Source organism: Drosophila kikkawai, chromosome X (assembly GCF_030179895.1).
Source record: "Drosophila kikkawai strain 14028-0561.14 chromosome X, DkikHiC1v2, whole genome shotgun sequence".
In the NCBI taxonomy this organism is placed as follows: Eukaryota; Metazoa; Arthropoda; class Insecta; order Diptera; family Drosophilidae; genus Drosophila; species Drosophila kikkawai.
The window spans coordinates 23953568-23974533 of record NC_091733.1 but is presented as its reverse complement, the minus strand read 5'-3'; the positions used below and the strand labels follow the sequence as shown (position 1 = coordinate 23974533).

At 33.2% G+C, this 20966-nt stretch overlaps 2 protein-coding genes across 17 annotated transcripts in view; both read left to right on the top strand.

Annotated features, from left to right (window-relative positions):
* Positions 1-5243: 5243 nt before the first annotated feature.
* Positions 5244-6469, top strand: LOC138929183 (uncharacterized). The gene has a single exon (XM_070288465.1). The coding sequence runs from the start codon at positions 5292-5294 to the stop codon at positions 5727-5729; it is 438 nt and encodes a 145-aa protein (XP_070144566.1). The 5' UTR covers positions 5244-5291; the 3' UTR covers positions 5730-6469.
* A 605-nt stretch (positions 6470-7074) lies between these two features.
* Positions 7075-20966, top strand: part of rdgA (retinal degeneration A) — a 115108-nt gene continuing 101216 nt past the window's right edge. For all 16 annotated transcript variants that reach the window (XM_070288457.1, XM_070288455.1, XM_070288447.1 and 13 more), the window contains exon 1: positions 7075-7263. The gene's annotated coding sequence lies outside the window, so the exon portion shown is untranslated. The remainder of the gene's footprint in view (positions 7264-20966) is intronic.

Below are 20966 nucleotides of genomic sequence, written 5' to 3'. Positions count from 1 at the left end.
AACTCAGCCATGAGAGTTGATTTTACGAGCCTTAAACATGACACTGAAATGAACTTTTTCGATGAGGGATTTTACGGGGCGTAGAAACTGGACCAGCAGATAGAGGAGAGGGAGGAGTGTGGGTTTGCTGTTCGACAAATGCATACGCAGATTTTTATGACAGTTCTCTTTTCGCGGAAATGGAGCGGATCGGAAGGGAAAGGATTTCCGCTGTCATCGCAATGCCAGTGCATCCCACGCTTAAGCTAGGTATTTCAATTTCCTCAAAAGCCCACGCGCAACTTTGCTAAAATGGAATGAAAACATATACAACATTTTTATGATTGCAACTGGGTTATTTTATAATCTTAATTTATATTTAGTGGTATTTTTATACATTTTTAAGTTTTCTATATATTTTTAAAGGGAAATGAAAAAATATATAAAAATTTCTATGATTGAAACTTAGGCTATTTTTAATTTTATTTTTTTTTTTTAATTTTATTTTTTTTATTTTTATTTATTATTTTTTTTATTTTTTATGAATTTTTTTTTAATTTATTAATTTTATTTATTTATTAATTTTATTTCTTTATTAATTTTATTTATTTATTAATTTTAATTCTTTATTAATTTTATTTCTTTATTAATTTTATTTCTTTATTAATTTTATTTATTTATTAATTTTATTTATTTATTAATTTTATTTATTTATTAATTTTATTTATTTATTAATTTTTTTGTGTAATTAACGTTTCTTACAAATACCCCCTATTTTGTCAGGTTTTCCAGGTTATCGATGATGTTATCCCAGCTTAATGTGATTTTGTTGATCTTTGATTTACAAGCGTTTTGTTAGGGTAGCAACTTAGTTGATCTTCGAGACCCATTTTGGTTTTCCAAATCGAACAGGTAGCTAGGGGGACCTTCAATAGAACCAATCAAAATACGCATTGGCGGTAGTATTTTCACGGATTTTCCTTTTGTTTTTCCTGCCTGCAGTTTTTCGGAAGCATCGTGGATCTAATTTTCTCTTTGGTATGCCGTTTCCCCCCCCCCCCCCCCCCCCCCTCAGTTCTAATTTACAATTCGATTCCCAGTTTGCTTTTCGCACTCAGAAAACACTCATAAATATGTTGATTCTATGCTGTGAAATGAAATTTAATTTTGTCTGTGTGCAGGTCTCAGCTCCTTCCGCCTGTTTGTTATTAATAATGTAAACGTTTTAATATTTAATATTGCGCATACGACATGTTGCGCCATTTTATTTATACTTTTTTTTTTCTTTCCTTCTTTTATTTGAAGCTTCTCAACATTGCTGACATTTAAATGAATTTTCAATAATTTTGCTGTCGGTTTTTTGGCAGCAGACCGATAGAGTTGTTATTGTTGTTGTTGCTGTTGTCGTATCCTGCGAAACACACCACCAGCAGACGCAGCAGCAGCAGCCATGAAGCACTTAACGCCTAGAAAGGACCTTCGCACCCACAAGTCCTCCCCCCCTTTAGCTTTTTCAGTGGCGCAACCTACTGCCGAAAATGCCATTTGTGCAAATCTAATAAACAGCGAACCGCATTAAATTTGACAGTGGAGAAGGTGTGGGCGAGAAGGGGACATTTTCTGTGGGATATATGAGAATCGTGTCCTTTCCCCTGCGTCTCTTCCTCTCTCTCGTTGAGGGGGCGAACGTGTCAATCGAGAAGCGGCTGGAGGGGGAGGAGAATGTGTCCTGGTGGCTGCCACAATGGCCCAACTTTCATTATAGCCTTCGCCATCTAAGAATTTCTTAACGCAAAGCCATTAGGGACTACATTGCCTGTATTTTCCTTATTTTTTTTTTTAATGATAAAAATGTTAAATTTATATAATAATCTAAGGAAAAAACCATGGACATTTATAAAGTAAAATTAAATCATAAGGAAATTTTTATAATAATACAAAATATTCTGAAAGAAAGATTTTTATAATGAGTTTTTGAGTTGAGTAAAAATACTACAGGGATTTGAGGTAATTTGTGTTAAAAAATAAACTTAAGACATAACTTAAAAATATAGTTTTTTATGTTTCCAGTTTAGTATTTTCAAACTTTCTCCTTAGTTCTTTTTTTAATTTAAAAATAAAATGTATTCAAGTGATTGAAGTTCATTTTCTTCTGAAAGAAAAGTCGCATCTTTTGGCATAAATCACAACTACCCCAAGTAGCTTCACAGAGTGTGAGAGATAGGAAATAAAGAGTGTATTTTTTGTATATTTTTTTTTCTATAAAATCCCACCGCTAACTGGCGAATGTATGACACATTTCGCCTTTGGGATTTGTGCAGACGAAGGACACTTTTCGCTTTCACTTTCGCCTTGCCGGTTTTTTTTTTATTCCCGCCCGTTTTCCGCCGCTTTTCCTTTTCGGTGTGTAGTTTAGGCCAAATTAACATATCACACAGGCCGCAGCGTCCTTGGCGTCCTGCTGCTCCTTCGCCTTCGCTTCACTTGCCACTTTGAGGTGCGACCTTATATCTGTGTTACTATTGGCATCACTTAAATAGCTACAAAAAGTAAAAAAAAAAATATTTAAGAACAAAAAATATTTTAAAAAAATATAAAATAGGTAAATATTAAAGGCAATATCGATTTATCGGTACTGCATTAATATTTAATCGATATTTTAGGGTTGCATAAAAGCCATATATATTTTTTAAAATATTAAATCTTTAATTTTATAAGTTAATTATGCAAAAAATGAGCATTTTTTATATTTAAAACATAATTGTAATATTTTGCAATATTTTAAATTACCGAAATATAAATATTTATGTTAGTTTCTTAATTTTTTTTATCAATACTTTATAGTAAACATTTATTTATGATATTTACAAAGAAAAATAAGCATAGATTCATATTGCTTCGTTTGTTTTATGTTTTTTGAAATCGTTGCTATTTTTAGGGACTCGACTGTATAGCTTTGCTATGTACATAGGCCTAGGAAATGGCCCATTGACTGCCAACCACTTGGCAGGCGCTGCAGTCAAGTTTTGTGAGGCGCTACGGCTTCGTTTTCTTTTTTTATTTGGTTTTGGTTACGTTTTTCTCGTCATGGTTCATATCGCATTTTTGGCGCTGTCTCTGAATTATTCTGAATGTCAAGCGGGGGACCCACAAAAGGTGAACCAATTTTCGCCAAAGAAATTTTGGTTGCAAATAATGTTGGTTCTCAATGATAGGTTTTTTAAGGAAAAGGGAATACAGGTTTTTAAAATTAAGAAAATTTAAAAAAAAATAAAAAATAGTCAATTTCAATGAGGATTTTTAAAAGAATTCTGGGTGTTTAAAAATAATTAGTTTAATTAAAAAAAAAATCAAATGATTTCCTGGCTATAAACTAAAACTGTAATTAATTTTTACAGAGTAATTAAAAAAAAAATCGTTATTAAAAACCTTAAATAATTACCATAATTTATAAAAGCTTTGATTCCTTTACTGCATTGCAAACTTCCGATTAAAATTATAATACCCTGCACGGGTATAAAAATACCTTAAGCCATTGATTGCTCATTTTACTCTTGTGTACATTTTCCTCCTCATTTTCACCCAAAGAACACCATTGATGATGATTCATTGTTCGCTGTGAATGCAGGTAATATTTTTTGTTCTTTGTATTTCTGTTTGTTGTTCCACTACCGAGTTTTCTCTTTTTATTTGTTTGCTGATTGTTGTTGCTACTGCAATTTCTGTGTCAGACAATAAAGAGAGCATTTCATTTGAATAATGTGAAAACATTTTGTTAGACACCCGCTGCTGCTTCTGCTGCTGGCCGCATAATTTTCCTCCCTTACTGATTTCCCACCTGCCCAGCCATAGCTTTTAAAACTGCTCACCTGACATGCCGATTGCCTTTGTCTGCACATAAAATATCTGTCTAAATATATGGCCCAAACCATCGATTGCCCATTGATGGACAGACACGGGGCAAAAAATAAAGTAAAGTTGGTCGCTAGTTTTTTTTTTTTTTTTTTTGGAAACTATTTCAAGTCTTTTTTAGGTAATTTAGTCAAGGGAAATTATATCACTTAAGTTTTCTAGAGCAAAAATTGATGGACAGTTTGTAGAATTAGTTTCTGGAATACTGCAGGGCCCTCCCTCTCTTTTTGGAGCCGGAAAGTATGCCCCACATTATTATTGCCGCCGATGTCGGATCAATTGGCCGCATTTACATGCCACTGAATAAATCACAATCCATACGGACACATGTACATATGAATAATTTGGTGGACGCCATTTGGCTCGTGTTCGTTTCCCCCAGTAATTGCTTTATAAAAAGCATGTTTTTGGGTCACCAACAAAAAATTGCAGTAGCGCCCAACAATAGTACCAACCAGCAACATAATCGATTAGATTAAGACTAGTAACGAGAATCAATATGAGTTCTGCGGGCTCCTTTCGATTAGTAGTGACCGGCGTGTTGGCCACCAAATTGGCTTTCGAGCCTCTAATTGCCGTTTGTCATTAATTGAGATGCTATTTAGTAGTTAATTGCCGTTTGATTGTGTGTTTACAGGCGGTTAATTAAGTGCAGGTTTTGGTAAATTGATTTAAATTGAGTGGGAAAATTTAAATAAATAATATATAAATAATATAAATGATATAAATGATATAAATAATATAAATAATATAAATAATATAAATGATATAAATGATATAAATAATATAAATAATATAAATAATATAAATAATATAAATAATATAAATAATATAAATAATATAAATAATATAAATAATATAAATAATATAAATAATATAAATAATATAAATAATATAAATAATATAAATAATATAAATTTAAAAAATTATATTTGAAATTATAAATATAATTTATTTAATATTTTATTGGATTATAAAGAAAAATTATATTAAATAGAATTTTTCGTCAAGCGACAAAAAAAAAATTCTAAAAAATAGATAATATTCTTCACTTTTTACTATTATTTAGAGGCCAAGTTCTAAAACCTTTGTAAAGTATTTAATCTTGTTTAGCATTGAATATTTTAGTTCATTTTCACATTCCTAATAGTTTCACAACAGCAAATATCCAACGTTGCGTATGAGTAATATGCTTAAAAATGTACTACGATAAGCATTGCAACATAAAATACTATGCTGTAAAAAAAAACACTTGGTTGGGTCTTATCTATAAGGAAAACACCAATGACGCTTCAAGCATAAATCAAATTATCTTATATGGAATTTTAGTTCATTTTTCCGACCCTGAAAATGTATATAAAAACCTATGAAGCTCAACAGTGAAGTTTATAGTTTTCGAAATGTCTCACCTAACGCTCTTAGGACTTTTGGCTTTCTTGGCCATCTCTGTGTGGGCCCAGGATAATAACCCAGTTCGGGATAATTTAAATATTTCTGGAACTTTGTTACCCACCAGGCCCAGTTATAAAAAGACCAATGCTATGGTTCATGGCAATGTCCACAAATTGGATCTTGAGAAGAAGACCATCTCCGCCGAGTGGTATCTTCGTCGTAATTCTCAGAAGCGAATAAAATTAACTCCCTTTGAGAAGCGAGTGGTTCGTGTTCTAAGGAAATTTGGCTTACTGGACAATGACAATACGGCCGAAAGGGTGGTGGAGTCCCTGCGCAAGGACAAGGATCTGTTGCGAAAGCTGAAGAAATTACTCGACGACGTTGCTGAAGAGGATGAGTCCGATGATTTCTTCACATCCTTTTGGGATCTGTTCTTCTCGTAAAGTATTACAGTTAGCACTGTGATTACTTTCAAATCAAAATACTTATTCACTTCTTGGTTAAAGTAATAATAATATTATCGATATTTATCGATATTTTAAATATTCAGTTTATTAAGGTCAATGCTTGTAATTAAATTAAATACAAAATGTTTTAAAATTTAATAATTGTCAATAAAGTTTTCATTCCCTAAAATAAAGTGTGTGAATTTCTGGGTTATTTAACAATATTTATTTTAATAATAAATATTCAGAGCTATATATGTTAATTTCAGATAAATAGTATTAGGCTATTAATTTATTTAAATTGATTTTACCAAACACCATACAAAAAACGATAACACTTAATGATGCTATTAACATCATCCCCTATCGATAACTATTGATAGTTTTTCAACACTTGTGGCTTCTGTTTGTTTGTTTGGCTTTGTTTTAAGTTAAAACACCAAACAAATGATTGTCATAAATTTAATGGCAACAAACAACGACAACAATCAGTAGCGCTTTTCTCTCGATTTTCCACCCGCTACTCTCCCCCTTCCCCATTCACTTCGATCTCCCCTCTCGTTCCCACCTGTACGGCGTAATGTGCCAACTGTTGAGTTTCCTTCCGCTTCCGAAAGAGGGAGTGAGAGAGAGTGGAAAGCGGGAGAGAGAGTGGGCGGCAGGGCAGGAGCAGGAGCGAAAGAGTGAGAGCAATAGAGAGAGGAAAGGAGGGAGCAACAGAGAGAGAGAGAGAGAAGGAGAGAGAGTGAGTGAAAGTGCCGCAGTGTGATACGGCTTCTTATGCTCTCGCCCTCTCTTTCTCTCTCTCTCCCTCACTCTCGCTCTCTCCGCCGGCATCGCAATGGCTGCTTACAGGTGTTTTGCCGCACTTCGGCACCGCTCGGCCAAGAGCCGAAGTGTCGCCCTATCGCTCGCTCCCGCCTGGCTAACGGTTTTACGGTTTATATTCCTTCGACGGACTCGGCTTGGCATCAGTTTCATTTGAACGTAGAGGCGAGTTGTGCCAGAAAAGCAGCAAGCCAGCGCAGCCACAAAAAAAAAACCAACTCTCTGGAACTCTCAGTTCTCCAACTCTACATCGCATAAACATAAACATCCTAAGCCAGAACCACAAATAAAAAAAAAAACCAAAACAAAATCTATAAAAAAAATAACAAAAAAGAGAAAACAAAAAAAAAAACACACAAAATATCTAATTAAATTAAGCAACTCCTTTTTTTGTTTGTGCTTCTAAGTGTTGTGCCACCCAAGCTTTATTATTAACTTGTACAAATAAACTACAAATAATAATAATAATAATATAAACAAAGAAATTATATTAAAAAAAAAAAGAAAGTATTATAGTAATACAAAACAAGAAAAGAGTTTGAAAAACAAACAAAGACCAGCAAATACATTTTTGAAAAACTAAAAACTTATTTTTGAAAAATAAAACTGCTGCCGTGTAAACGCAAAAAAATGTGCACGAAATTCTCATTGGATTCGAACGACTGAAAAGTGCGTTCCATTGAAAAAAACTGAATGCGAAACGGTAAATATAAACTTATTTATTCCAAAAATCAAAATTCATTCAAAACAATAAAGCAAAAAACGAACAAAAAATGACTAATTTCGTGACTGAGTATGTTTTGTGTGTGTGTGTGTGTGTTTTGAAGTTGATATATTTTTTCATTTTTGAATATTTAGAAAACATGTCTCTGCTTTCAGTATTTTTAATTGCTAGGAAATATAATGTGATTGTTCAATATACATATTTCCTGGAATCTCCAAATAAAACCAAATTATATTTGAAGCTAATTTGGGAATTTTCTTGAATTGCTTTTATTTGATTTATTTTGATTTTATTTTGGGTTTTAATGAGTTTATTGGAATAAAAACTTGAATATGGTTTTGATAATTATACATCTTAAAAATAAAGGTTTATTGGGATGTTTAAAAAGCGAATAAGAGAATTTGAAAACAAGGAATTGTATAAATAAAGTAGATATGAAGTTTAAAACCCTTTTTAAAATTATTTAAAATATATATGAAGATTGAGAATCTTTTTTATATATTTTTTTAATATTATTTAACATATATATGAAATTGGAAAATCGTTTATAAATATTATTCAATATTATATAAAATATAAATGAAATTTTAAATTCTTTTTAATAAATTTTACAAATTTTATTTAAAATATATATACAGTTTGAAAATGTTGTTAATAAATTTTCATTATTCATGTTAAAATATATTTAATATATTTGTTTTTACATAGACTACTTAATACATTTGTTTAAAATAAATTTTATTTCAATTAACCTTTAATTTGAATTGTTTTTAAAACTTCAAATATTTCAATTTTAGAGTTTTAGAAAAACTTTCCCAACAATCTACAAAAGTTTATATATATTAAATTCCTGCCCTGCTCTGGAGAATAAAAATTTCCATTCTTTATTCCATTCCTTATACCATTCTTTATAAATTCAATTACCAACATTTTCATTGTCTTGCTCTTTTGGCCTGGAACCCCACTCTCCTTGCCGCTGTGTGTGTCTGTGTTGTGCCAATGAGATGATTTAATGAAAAATTGTCTACGATTTTTGCGCATTAGCCCCGATGGCAGGCAGAGCATTCCCTATATATGTATGTATTTTTTGATGTCTCTCCATAAATTCGAGTCGTCGAAGCAACCTCGTTACGCATACGCCGCGTGTGCAATTGTATTAAACGATGCCATTGTAAATTGCTGGCCACAAGAGTGGCAAGGCGACGCGAGGCCACTCCGGCTTAGGATTTGGGCCCCTTGTCGACCGGCCTCGTTAACCGAACTTGTTGCCGCAATCACACAAAAAAAAGAAAATACAAAAACTCGCAGGAGTACACAGTAAAAAATAAATAGAGTATATAGTTCTTGCTTTATGGTTTATTATTAAGGATTTTTATATCTTTAATTGAAAGCAAAAGTATTTAACTTTATTGTTAAAAGGAACTTCTCTAGAATTTTTCTGTTTTCTGCCTTAAATTTAGAACTTCCTGCTTCTCTCAGTGCAGCCATACATGAGCATCCTTCGTACGTGTCCTTTTGCTAATCGCTGCGTTTAAGCAACTGCATGAGAGCTAGTTGCAGCGCTTGTATTGGCGCGTGACCGCCGAACCGGATCCCTGCCGGGTTTTCTCTCTGATATAAGAGCGAGAAATGGGCCAAAAAGGAAAGCGGTGTGTGTGCGGTGTGTATTTGGTGTGTGTGCGGTGTGTGTGTGGTGTGTGTGTGGTATGTATGTGCGGCCGGCAATCTTTGATTTCCCCCTTTGCAACAGGAAAACGCCAAACAACATGGCGTATACGTGGCATTTGTGTTTCCTTATTTTGGTTTTCCTCTTTTTCGCTTCCTCCATTTTTTGTTTGTTATTTATTTTCTCTTTTTTTTTTTTTTTTTTTTTTGTGGCCTGGCTTAAGTGGAACAGGGGCTTGTACTCTGACTTTTGAATGCATTCAGAGTCTGATAAAAAAAAACGCGGGCTTTTGCTATCTGCTCGCCTGAAAAAGTTCAAGGAGCGCGAAAATAATTGAAATTTTTCTGTTTCACCGAAAAATCTGTTGCCTTCATTGGATGCTTTCCATTTATTGTTGAAGTTGAAATGCAGGAGAAGTAGGAAAGGTTTTTTTTTATTTTATTTTTTGATAATGAAACTTAAATTAAGTTTTAAAAATGCCTCTGTTTTTTTTTAGATATTAAAAATTTGATTCAATTGTTGAGATTTATATTTTTGGAAGTTGGGAGTTCATTTCACATAAAATATTAAATTTTTATAGATTTTTTTCTATACCAATAAAAATATACATAAAAATTGCAAAAACAACAGACTAGAAATAAAAAACAAAAAAAAAGAAAGGGGTAAAGCTGAGCGAAAGAGAAAGGTTAAAAGATTCTTCAGGCAAAACAAGACCAAAAAAAAAAAAGACTATAAAGAGTGCAAGCCATGTGTTAATTAATAAAAATAAAAGAAAATCTCATTTTTTTCACGGCACTTTTCCGGGTAATTTATGAACCCCTTTTTTCTCCACCATCAATCATTGTCCATTGATGGGGGGGTGGGAGGTCGTGCATTGATAACATGGCTTTGGGGGCATTTGGCTAAATAAATATTTTGATGGAAAATATCACAACGCATAGAGAGAGAGACTCCCCCGCATACCTGATGGCGTTTTAAGTGGAAAACAATGTTTGCTGCGATGTGAAGGATCTGGATCTGCATTATTATCAGAGACCTATCATGGATTTCATGGGGGATTTCCCCTGAAATCTGTGCTATTAGTAAGGTAATTCTGGCAGAAAATTAAATTCCATTTAATTGCAAACTTCCAAACCTTATTTACAAGAATTAAAACGAAAAACTTGAGCATTCCACGAAATAAACACACCTGTTTAAGATGCATCCACTAGGTGATTTACTCGAATTTGAATGGGTATAAGTATATAGACTTGTTTTTCCTCTGAAAAACCCACTTTCATTCGTTCCCTTGTTGTTTTTGATATGGAAAGCTGAAGTTTTTTTGTTTGGCGTTGCAGGTGAACAAGCAAGAAGCTCTTCTCGGGGAAAACTGGGGGGCAAGAGTTAAGTGATTGCTCCTGCTGAGCTTTTAGCCTGTCAAGGAGACAGAGGAAGAGATAGAGAGGGGTTTTTACTGTGTTTATCTATTGTTTGGGTGCTTCCCCTGGACAGACATTCGGACAGAGCAAACTGACAGTTGTCGGTGGGTAAACATTCGGGCATTTTGGCCATACTATCCATACCATCTAAAAACCCAACCATTGCGAACCCAATTTTCGAGGGGCTATTTATGTTCTTGTCAAGGCGGCGGCACACATGGCGTATGCTCGATGCCCACATAGAGTCAGTTATGAGGCCTTAAAAGGCCATAGCCAACAGCTAGGAAATACACTAGACTAAATTCTTCCTTTATGATATTTAAAACGATAGTTTTGCGGGTATAATCCTGAAAATTCGCAATACTTGTCCGCTATTCGTCCGGTTGCGCGTCCGTTTTTGAGCATTTATCGAGAACATTTAATATCTTTAGCGGATTTTGTCTGTAGTTCCTAATTCATCAAAGTGTTTAAAATGTAAATGAGGCTTATTCCTTTATTTTTGAGTGTAGCTTTGCCTCCGAATCGAAGTAACCAAGTAGCAACCATCGTTTGCAATAACTAACGTAGTTTGCCTAAGCAATTTGGCACTTGTGCGCTTTATGGCGCCCACTGGTGCACCCTGCACAGTGGGCCAAGTCGGCCACAAGAGCTATTAATCATGTATTCCCCCCCATTGACTGGGAATTAAAAGTTTGTCCAGGACGTTGGTCGTTTAAATTTCAAATACTTTTGAAAGTGAAGGCATAAAATGAAGTCTGGGAAATTAGTTGGAAGTTATTATATTAAGTATTTAAATTTGTGTGTTTAATCTAGTTTAAAAACTAGCTTACATCTTTTATCAATTTGTGGCTTAGTTTCACTATTAAATGGAGGAAACTCCCCATCGATTTTAGTCCATTTAAACTCACTGTTTCACTTCGTCCAGCCAAGAGACACATCCAGAACGGGGCCGACCGGGAAACCCCCCCAGGGATTGGGGCTTCCCGGTGGCTATGGAGTCCTGGCACGAAGCGAAAGTGGGACTGACATGGCACATGTGCTTAACTGCCAACGTGGGGGCGACGTCTGATATATTTGCATACAAAAGTGTTGTCACTGTGTGTGTGTGTGTGTGTCCTGCCAAAGATAAATTCGACAAGGTTGAGGACATATGGGGGCTATACATATGTATATGGGAAAATCGGTACAAGATATAAAGCAGCAAAAAGGGGAAAGGAAAAGGAATATGTGCTAAGCAAAACGAAGCAACAAAACAGACAAACAGCAGCAGCAGCAGCAGGCGGAAACGGAAACGGGGGGGCAAAAAGGATCTTGGTGAAGTGGCAACTGAGGACATTACGCATACGCCATGTGCACGCTGCATGGCAAATCTCGACTGCAATTTGCCATTGATTGAAGTGATTGTAAACGTTTGCCAAACATTGTTAAAGCTGCAAAACATTTATTTGGCAACTCAACTAAATAAATCTCGCTTCTGCCCCGAAAACGAGTCCTTGGGGAGGAAAAAGCTGGCTTTTTCCGTGTGTATTGCTTTAATTTCCCTGTCGACTGCTGTCAACTGTTATTGGGTATTTGTGTAGACAAACACAAAAGCCACCGAAATTTGACAAACTGCTGAACAAAAAAATGTACACTAAAAAAAAAAAAAGTTTTCTATTTTAAAAATAAAATGCTCTTAAAAGTAAGATAATTCTTCTAGAATTATAACAAAGTTCATTGAATTCAAGGCAAGAAATTCTAAAATCAAGACAAAGCAAATTTTTTCATTATTATTATTATTTTTTTTTTTTTTAATTATTGTTTTTATCTATTTTTTTTTAAATAATTTTTTTTAAATTAAAAAAAAATTTTTTTTTATTGTTTGTTTATATATTTCTTGATTTTACCTACATTTTGATGAGTGTAGAAAATATACCAACCCAACAGAGACTGATTTTATGGTTATTTTTATTTACACCACAGAGTCATTGACACGCCGCGGCGTTGAAAGGAAAAAATAATAAAGTCCAACTAAACAAGCTAGCTACCAGGAATATTTACCATGAGGCTAATGGTAGAACTAATTATTTTCCATTTAAAATTAAGCTTTAAAAGCTTTCTACCCAACATTATTTTGTATACAAATTAGTTTTAAAACTAAAACTAAACTCGAAAACTGTAAATGCTTTCAGTTAATCTTGCTTCATTCATATTTTACGCATTTAATTATAAACTTAACTTTTGGCTTTGCACTTCCTGAAAATGTAATTATTGCATTTCGGATGCATTACCAGGTATTTTGGCTTTGGCCAGCTGCGAGTTTGTAACACAAATTATGGACTGACAAAACTGCAAATTGAATCAGCAGCTAATCAGAAATGAATGAATGGAAAAGTACACTTTTAGCCAAGTTTATGGCCTGGCCATCTTGATTATAAAATTGGAACTACCCGATTCCGATTTTCTAATCATAAAACTAAGTAAAATAAGCCTCTATAACCAAATATTATTCTTACAAGTTTAAGAGGGTATATAGCTTTTGATTATTTCATTTTAAAGCCACCATTTCACTTTGGAAAATCTTCCAATTTTTTTTCCACATAAAAGAAAACACAATTGAGCAATAAACAGCTTTAAGTTGTTTTCGTTTTTATTTGTTACCACCGGCAACAGATTTTCACGCATGAAAATCCAAATGAAAATGGCATAAACGAAATGATGGATGAATGGAAAATGGGGGGTGAGGGAGGTTTCGGAAAAATCTTTTGTGTGTTTCGAAAAGTTGGAAGGTAAAAATGGCAGCATCTGCTGACTCGGTGCGAAATGCGGGAATATGTCGAGATTTCTGCATATTTTCATCAAAGCAATTTATATGCACATGTGTCCCGTGTCCCGTGTTCCGTCTCCCGTGACCAGGTCTTTGGCTCCTTATACTCCTTGACGCCGTGTCGTGCACAGGGGTCTTAATTGCATGGCCACATCCACACGTCCACACACTGGCACACTTGACCTTCGCTTCCCTTCGCCGGATGACATGAATAATTGAAGTAGAAGTGTTGGTCCAAGCACAGCCAGGGCCACGAAAATATTGTTTTGGGTAAAACAGAAATAAATATTATCTCTTTAATTTATAGATTTTAAATTAATATAAAAAAAAAAAACATTCGGAAACTCTATGTAAAATATTAAATTAATTGTTAGTACTAATTGTCAGGGTTGTTTTTCGATAGTTCTATATAATTTATAGACAAAAATATCGAGATGAATATTATAACGAAGATTCATTAAAGTTTAGAATTTTATATAACAAAAATATTGAAATATAATGTTTTAAATATTTTCTTTAATTTAATTTTAATTTTAATTAAAACTCAAATATTCTAAAAATTATTTTATAACATTTTTAAAATGGAAATATAATTTTTAAACAAAATATTGAATTTTATGTTTATATATCGATATTAATTATCGGCAATTCTTATTGTTGGGAAAATATTTAAAATTCCACATATATCCCTACTTTAAAATATCGATGTATAAATTTTCTGCACGTCCAAATTCGATATAGTATCAATATATCGATACTTAACCTTGTAATTTCGATTTCTCTGAAATAAATCAAAATAAAATTAATTCACATTTTACAAAAAAAACGTCCTCTTTCAAGTCGTAACTATTCTTTGCCACCACAACTGTATATGTGGTGCATGGTCCAGTCCATGAGCAAATCCTTCTGCTCCTCGGCTTAACCCTTGAATGTCCGACGCAGTGCCGTCTCCTTTTCGGCCCCCATTCTATGGGGCTTAAGCACACGACGAGACACTTGGCCACGTTGACAGCTCATAAAATTTGCATATAAACTGCTTAGCCAGATAAGACGGCATTCTGCTGTTTCCTCTATATATTTCGTATTCTGTATTCTGTATTTTTCCTGTTGCTGTTGTTGTTGTTGTTGTTGCAGCTACTTTTCCTGCTAGCATTTCTTGGTTTTCCCCGGCCTTGACCACACCCCCCGTGCATCCCTGCAGAGTCACTCGTCGTGCAAGTCCTGAAACTTTGCTAATTAGTCGGCATTAGGCAGCAGTTGGTAATGGTAATGCATTTTCCACTGCAATTTACTTGAATTAGCAACTGTTTTGGAAATTATATTTAAATAAATATCTATTTAGATTTGCTAGGAGTTTGTTTATAAATTGTTTAAATGTTTCCAAGCTAAGCTTAAGCTAGTAATATTTTTTTAAATTCTTAAAAGTATTTAAGTTTATGTTAATGTTTATGTTTTTTTCCCTGAAATCCGTTTAAAAAAAATGTTATAATGACCCTGGACTCACTTCTTCATTGAAAAACTTTCTCAATGAATATTCATATTGATGCAGCTGCAATTTTTCCCGGACAAAACTTGTTCAATAGATTTTGCAAAACTTCTTCTCGTCTCTTGCCTGACTCTTTACTTTGTAATTATTTTTTTATTTGATTTTTTTTTTTTTATTTATTTTGTACTTCTGAGTTGAAGTGACCCTTGAGGCTAGAGCTGTATGGGAAATGGAAAATTTCTTGCCCTGTTTTCCGAGTCAACCGGCCATTCAAGTTGCAGCTGCAACAGTCGCATTTCAGTTTCATCAAGGACAGTTGGAAAATCAAATTCGGTGGGGTTTTCCATGTGAAGGATAGTGGGTGCACTTAAAAAAAAGTAAATTAAGTAAAAAAAAGAGGTTAAAACTTTGAAAAATATTTAACAATATTTGAGATTATTTTTGGAGCTTCTTATATTTACTTTGACTACAAAAATCAATGGGGATTTTAAAAATCCCGTAAGGCTGTCTTACAGAGTACTAAAAATTCTATTGCATACTTTTAGACACATTTTTTAAGGATTTGAAAACCTCTACTTATTCCTAAATATTTATTTATTTAGTAAAATATAGTCCTACAAGGTTTTCTATATAGAAAAATTTAAATTACAAAAATTTTATTTAAATTAAATTTTAAATTAAATTTTTAAGGCCATATCCCTTCCCATTTCTCCCTGTGCAACAGCAGCCATGACGATGGATGGCCCTGGTTTCATAAATCTGGACAGCAGTCTCTCCGATATCGTTCATAAATAGGCTAAAGCTTATTCACACTCTCCCTTCTCCGTCCCGCAATCTCTCCTTTTTTGATGTCATCACAAATTTGTTTCGCTTTTGGCTCCGTTTTGGGTTCTTTTTTGCTTTTGGCCCTAGAAATTTCTTCGGTTTCGGCCATCTATCATAGGGCGCTAACTGTGGGACAGCTGCGACTGCTGTGCTCTGCTCTGCTTACTTTTTGCACTTGTTTCTCATCGGCCACTATTAGGGCCTGGCTAACAAAGGGGGCGTGCCTGCTGCTGGGTCTTGTTTTTGTTTTATTTTTTTTTTTTTTTGTTCGTCTCAGTGGGTGGCCGTCGCGTATAAAACGAGAAAGATTTACGAGACATTGAACTCGCTCCCTCCTCGTCTATTATTTTGTGTTGCTCTTTCTTTGTATCTGTCGCAATATTTGGCTGGGTTTTTTGTTTTCGTCATGGGAACCGTAAATAGTTGATATACAAGGCATTTGATTTGATTGCGAGACATAAAAACTATGCTTGGAGGGTGTTTATAATTTCATTTTGATCGTAAAATATATTGATGTATTCGTTTTTTTGTGTCTCTTTGTTTTATAGGTGAATTTATTTAGTAAAGAAAAATACGAAGAGGTACAGGGAAATTTATTTGATAATAAATCAATATTTTTACCCTATTTTAAATTGTCAAAAGTGTCTTTAAAATTAACGATAAACAATATAAATAAAGTAAATTGAATTGTTAATGTTATATTGGATGAGATCGATATCTAAACGTTTATTTTTTCAATGTAAAATGGCAATTATATCGATATTTTTATGTCAACTTTGATATCTTTCGATATTTGAAATTTCGATAAATTATTCATATGAAATTTTCAATATATTTATCGATATATATCGATATTTATATGATTATAAAACGTTAATTGTGATTCCCTGACTATATACACTAAATTACCGTTTATATCCCATTATCAATTTATAAATACCCACAAAACGTATTAAGTATCAATAGATCCCTCTTAGCTTCCAATTTCAATTTGTATCTTTTTTTTTTTATTATGACCGCTGCACAATAAATGCCTAAAATATTTGGCAGATGAAAAACCTGACGGGGTAACGAAAAACTGAGTGAAAAACTGTGTGAAAAACTGAGCGAAAAACTGTGTGCGGGGCCATGGCCAGGGCCAGTGTCAATGCCAAGAGCGAAAAAAAAAATAAGAACAAGAATGACAAATGTGCTTTTTATTTTAATGTGTGTAACATTCGGGGGCGTCATGTTGATAATAATGATGATGTGAGTGTTGTTGTTGTTGTCTTCATGTTGCTCTTTTTTTTTATGTTTTCGGGGGCGATGACCGCATTGCTCATACGACATGTTGCACGCCGCGCAGACAAAAAGTTATGCAAATTAATGATTATGAGCAGCCCTTGGCGGGGGCTCTCAATGAAAATTTATAGATGCCCAGATGGGCATCAATGGGCATTTGCATACAAGTGCACGCATAACATAAATACATATGTATCTAAGTATCTCAGTATCTATGTATCTTTTGTAGCTATGTTTCTATAGTGTATTGCCTGGCAAGTTGTGCCCTGATTTATGCTTGTTTAATGGCTTTTTTGTGCCCTGCCGCCCCAACTTGGTTCAAATGTTGATCTTTATCAGCTCTTTCGGTGGGGGCAAAATGGCAAATTGAATATCTATCTGCTGCAACCGAATCGAGAAAGTTGCAAGGTTGCAAATCTTGCCAACGGGAACTTTTGCTAATTAAAAGACTCGAAAGTTGACAAAGTGCAGCAGTTGCGTTGGCGCCATATTTATCTTGCAGAAACTTTGATTGAGTTAGTTGTGTGTGTGTGTTGCCTTAAAATTACATTTTTAATGTCTTTGAAATATTATTTTCATTAAAAGTTGTCATATTACAAAGAAGAGAGTGTAAAATAATCCATAGAATAATGTATACAATAATAAAAATATTAGAATCTATGAATAACTTAAAATTATGGAATTTTTTAGGAAAAGATCTATCGGTTGAACTAAAAAATCTAATAAAAACATTATTAAAGTTTAAAAATAAATTAGAGTTTATCTATATTTATCGTTAAAATATTTAATCTTTTAGTTTGATAATTTTTGAATAATTTAACCAACTTTTTAAAATGTTTTTTAATTTATTTGTTATTATTATACCCTTGCAGGGTATTATAATTTCAGTCAGAAGTTTGCAACGCAGTGAAGGAGACGTTTCCGACCCTATAAAGTATATATATTCTTGATCAGCATCAACAGCCGAGTCGATCTAGCCATGTCCGTCTGTCCGTCTGTCCGTCTGTCTGTCTGTCCGTCTGTCTGTTTCTACGCAAACTAGTCCCTCAGTTTTAAAGCTATCTGAATGAAACTTTGCATATAGTCTTTTATATGCTCTCACTGCTATATATGTCGGAACGGGCCAGATCGGACGACTATATCATAAAGCTGCCATACAAATCTTCGATGTATTTGTAGAAAAAAAATTATAACTTTGCTGTTTTTCAACATTTTTGCACCATTTTTTAGATATGGCCATTTTATATTAATTCAGAATTTTGGTAAAAATTTTTTGAAAATCGGACGACTATATGATATAGCTGCCATAGGAACGGTCGAGAAATAAATAGGAAAAAAAATTATAGTTTCGTTGTTTTTCAACGTATGTTTATCTACTCTAAGATATAAGCTTTTTTATTATTCTAGAATTATGGTATAAATATCATAAAAATCGGACAACTATATCATATAGCTGCTATATAAACCGATCGGTAGATGTAGAGAAAATGTAAAACTGGGATTGTAAAACTGTAACTGTCAAACTGTAAACATAATAAGTATAGGTAACATGTAATGAAACTCTGTTTTGTGAGTGTTTTCAGCATTTATATCTATAATATAAACATCGAAACCAATCTGCAAGGGTATACAAACTTCGGCGTGCCGAAGTTAGCTTCCTTTCTTGTTTATTATTATTATTTATTAGTTATTATTTTATATTTTATTTTAAATATTATTCCCAATTTTCTTCCTCTTCTTCATCTTCTTAAATTAATCTTTTAACATATCTTTATAATTACAATTTTAACCAATTTTTCTATTGACTTCCTTAATGCTTTACCTTTTGACTTTTTGCAATTTCTATCGTTTATAATCGTTAGTTTATGTAGTTAAATGGCTTTAATGATTCCTGGGGTCTATTAAATGGCCGAAATGCCCATGCGTGTTAAAATTAACATTAATTATCATATACAAATGTGTGCTAAGAGAGAGAAAGAGGGAAAAACTCTGAGAGAGAGAGGGAAAATTGCAGTGAGATTTGTGTGAGAACTTGTTGCCTTTAATCTTTGCACGCTGAATAAATTGGCAAGAAAATTGCTCGCTCGTTTTACGTTTTTCTTTTTTGGTGGTGGGAAAATTGAAAAACCTAAAAAGTTGAAGAAAACGCTTCAGTGACTAAGATCTGATTAAATATTACACAAAAACAAATGTAATATAATATTTATAATATTTAAAAGTTAAAAACTAATAAGAAAACATTGAATATTATGACAAAAAATATGAATAAATATTTTTTTAAAGTTTTAAAGCAATTATAAACTAAAGCTTGGATTTTAAAAACAATTTTAAAACAACTTCACTTTTTTTTTTTTTAAATATTTTTTTAAAATATTTTTATTACCTTTTTAAATGTCTAAAAGAAATTAATACACATGAATTTCCATATAAAACTCTAGACTTTGACTGACATCGCTGCGGGAAATATGCAGCAAATATATTCTTTATATATAAATCCAATTAATAAATCAAACAGGCAACGGCAAACACAACTGCAGGGCATAAAACTGAAATTCAATTTTCAAAATAAGCTAAATGTTGAAAATAAAAGTGTGGAAATTGGTCGCCACCGTCGCCGCCAGGTGTTTAAAATTGTGACGTGATTAGACCGATCCAAAAGAGAGAGAAAAAGAGAGATATATATGCTTGATCCGAAAGATAGATAAACACAAAATGCGAAACATTTTGTACCATGTTATATGGGGGGCTCTTAAAAGATCACGTTCAGAGGGAAGATGTTTATTTTTAGGGAAAACAATGCAGACAGATCGCTTCAATTGCGGCTAGATGATGGATGATGGATGGACGGATGGATGGATGGACGGGTGGATGGATTGTTGATGATGATGATGATGATGATGATGATGATGATGAAAATGGGGGGAAAAAAAAACTGATTGAGGGCGGCGCGCAAATTGTGTGACGTCTTGTGTGCGGCATTAATTGTTATTGGATCAATAATAAGGCATAACAAAATCGAACAATTAAATCGCTGCCAAAAGCTGCCGAAATGTTTTTCGTTCTGGGGGAATAAATCGCTGAATAATTGCCGAATCAAAATAGAAAATGAAACTGGAACAAAAATATTTTGTGTCGAGAATTGCAATTGTGGGTCTTTAAGAATAAAAGGTCATCAATTTTTAGATATATATTTTTCAAACGTAGTTTTGTCAGGGAACTTTACTTCGACTTTGTGATGAAATTATTTTAAATTAAATATTTTTTATTTAATATAATAAAATTAAGGAAGTAAAAGGACGGAAAATAAATGAAACTAAACCATATTTATGGAATCATCTCTTGTTTATTGATTAGTTTCTCATTATATTCCATTATTTTCTAATATATTCCATTATATTCCATTATATTTCATCATATTCCATTATCTTTCCCTATGTAAATAAAAAACCTGATCCCCGTTATCAACAGAAATTGTTAAACAAACCAAAATCCCGTTCAATTAGCCGGCAATCTTTTAGAGTGTTTATTATTTAGAACCATTGTGTCTCCCAAAAAGGAGGGCCATTTGGTATTGCCCCCTGGCAAATAGAATTAAGAGCCAAGACAGGGCTTAGTGTTATAGTACACTGTGCTACCAAGTTGCCCCACCAGACTTTTGCCTTTTGTTTTTATTGTTGATGTTGATGTTGTATTTGTTTCTCCTGCTGCCACTGTCTGGAACTAAAACCGAGACTGAAACTGGGACTGGGACTGAGTCTTCGACTGAAAATAAGACAGACACTGAGAGGGAAGCGTGGGTCCGGGGGGTGAAGGCATTGAAAGCCACGAGCTTACTTGTTAATCACAACAACCAAAGCCAAACAGACAAAGTGCAATAACTGCAAATGGGGGAGATGGAGATTCGAAAGGGTACACGGTACAAAAAAAAAAAAAGGGTTACAAAATACTAGTAATAGTAGAAAAATGTATAAAGAAAAATTATTAAAAAAAATATATATTTAATGAAATCTATAACATAAAGATATATGTAAAGTAGAGAAGGTATAGAAGCATATATGTATATCCAGAAGAAATTTTTTTATTGACAAAAGAAAATAATGTAAAGTTCGATATAATATATCGAAATATCGATTCTTTTAAACCTGTTATATTACTGTTATATAACTGTTATATTTTCACCACAAAATCCGGATTTTCACA

Excerpts from the sequence above, each read along its gene's own strand:
- LOC138929183 (XM_070288465.1), top strand. The coding sequence starts at position 5,292 with ATGTCTCACCTAACGCTCTTAGGACTTTTGGCTTTCTTGGCCATCTCT.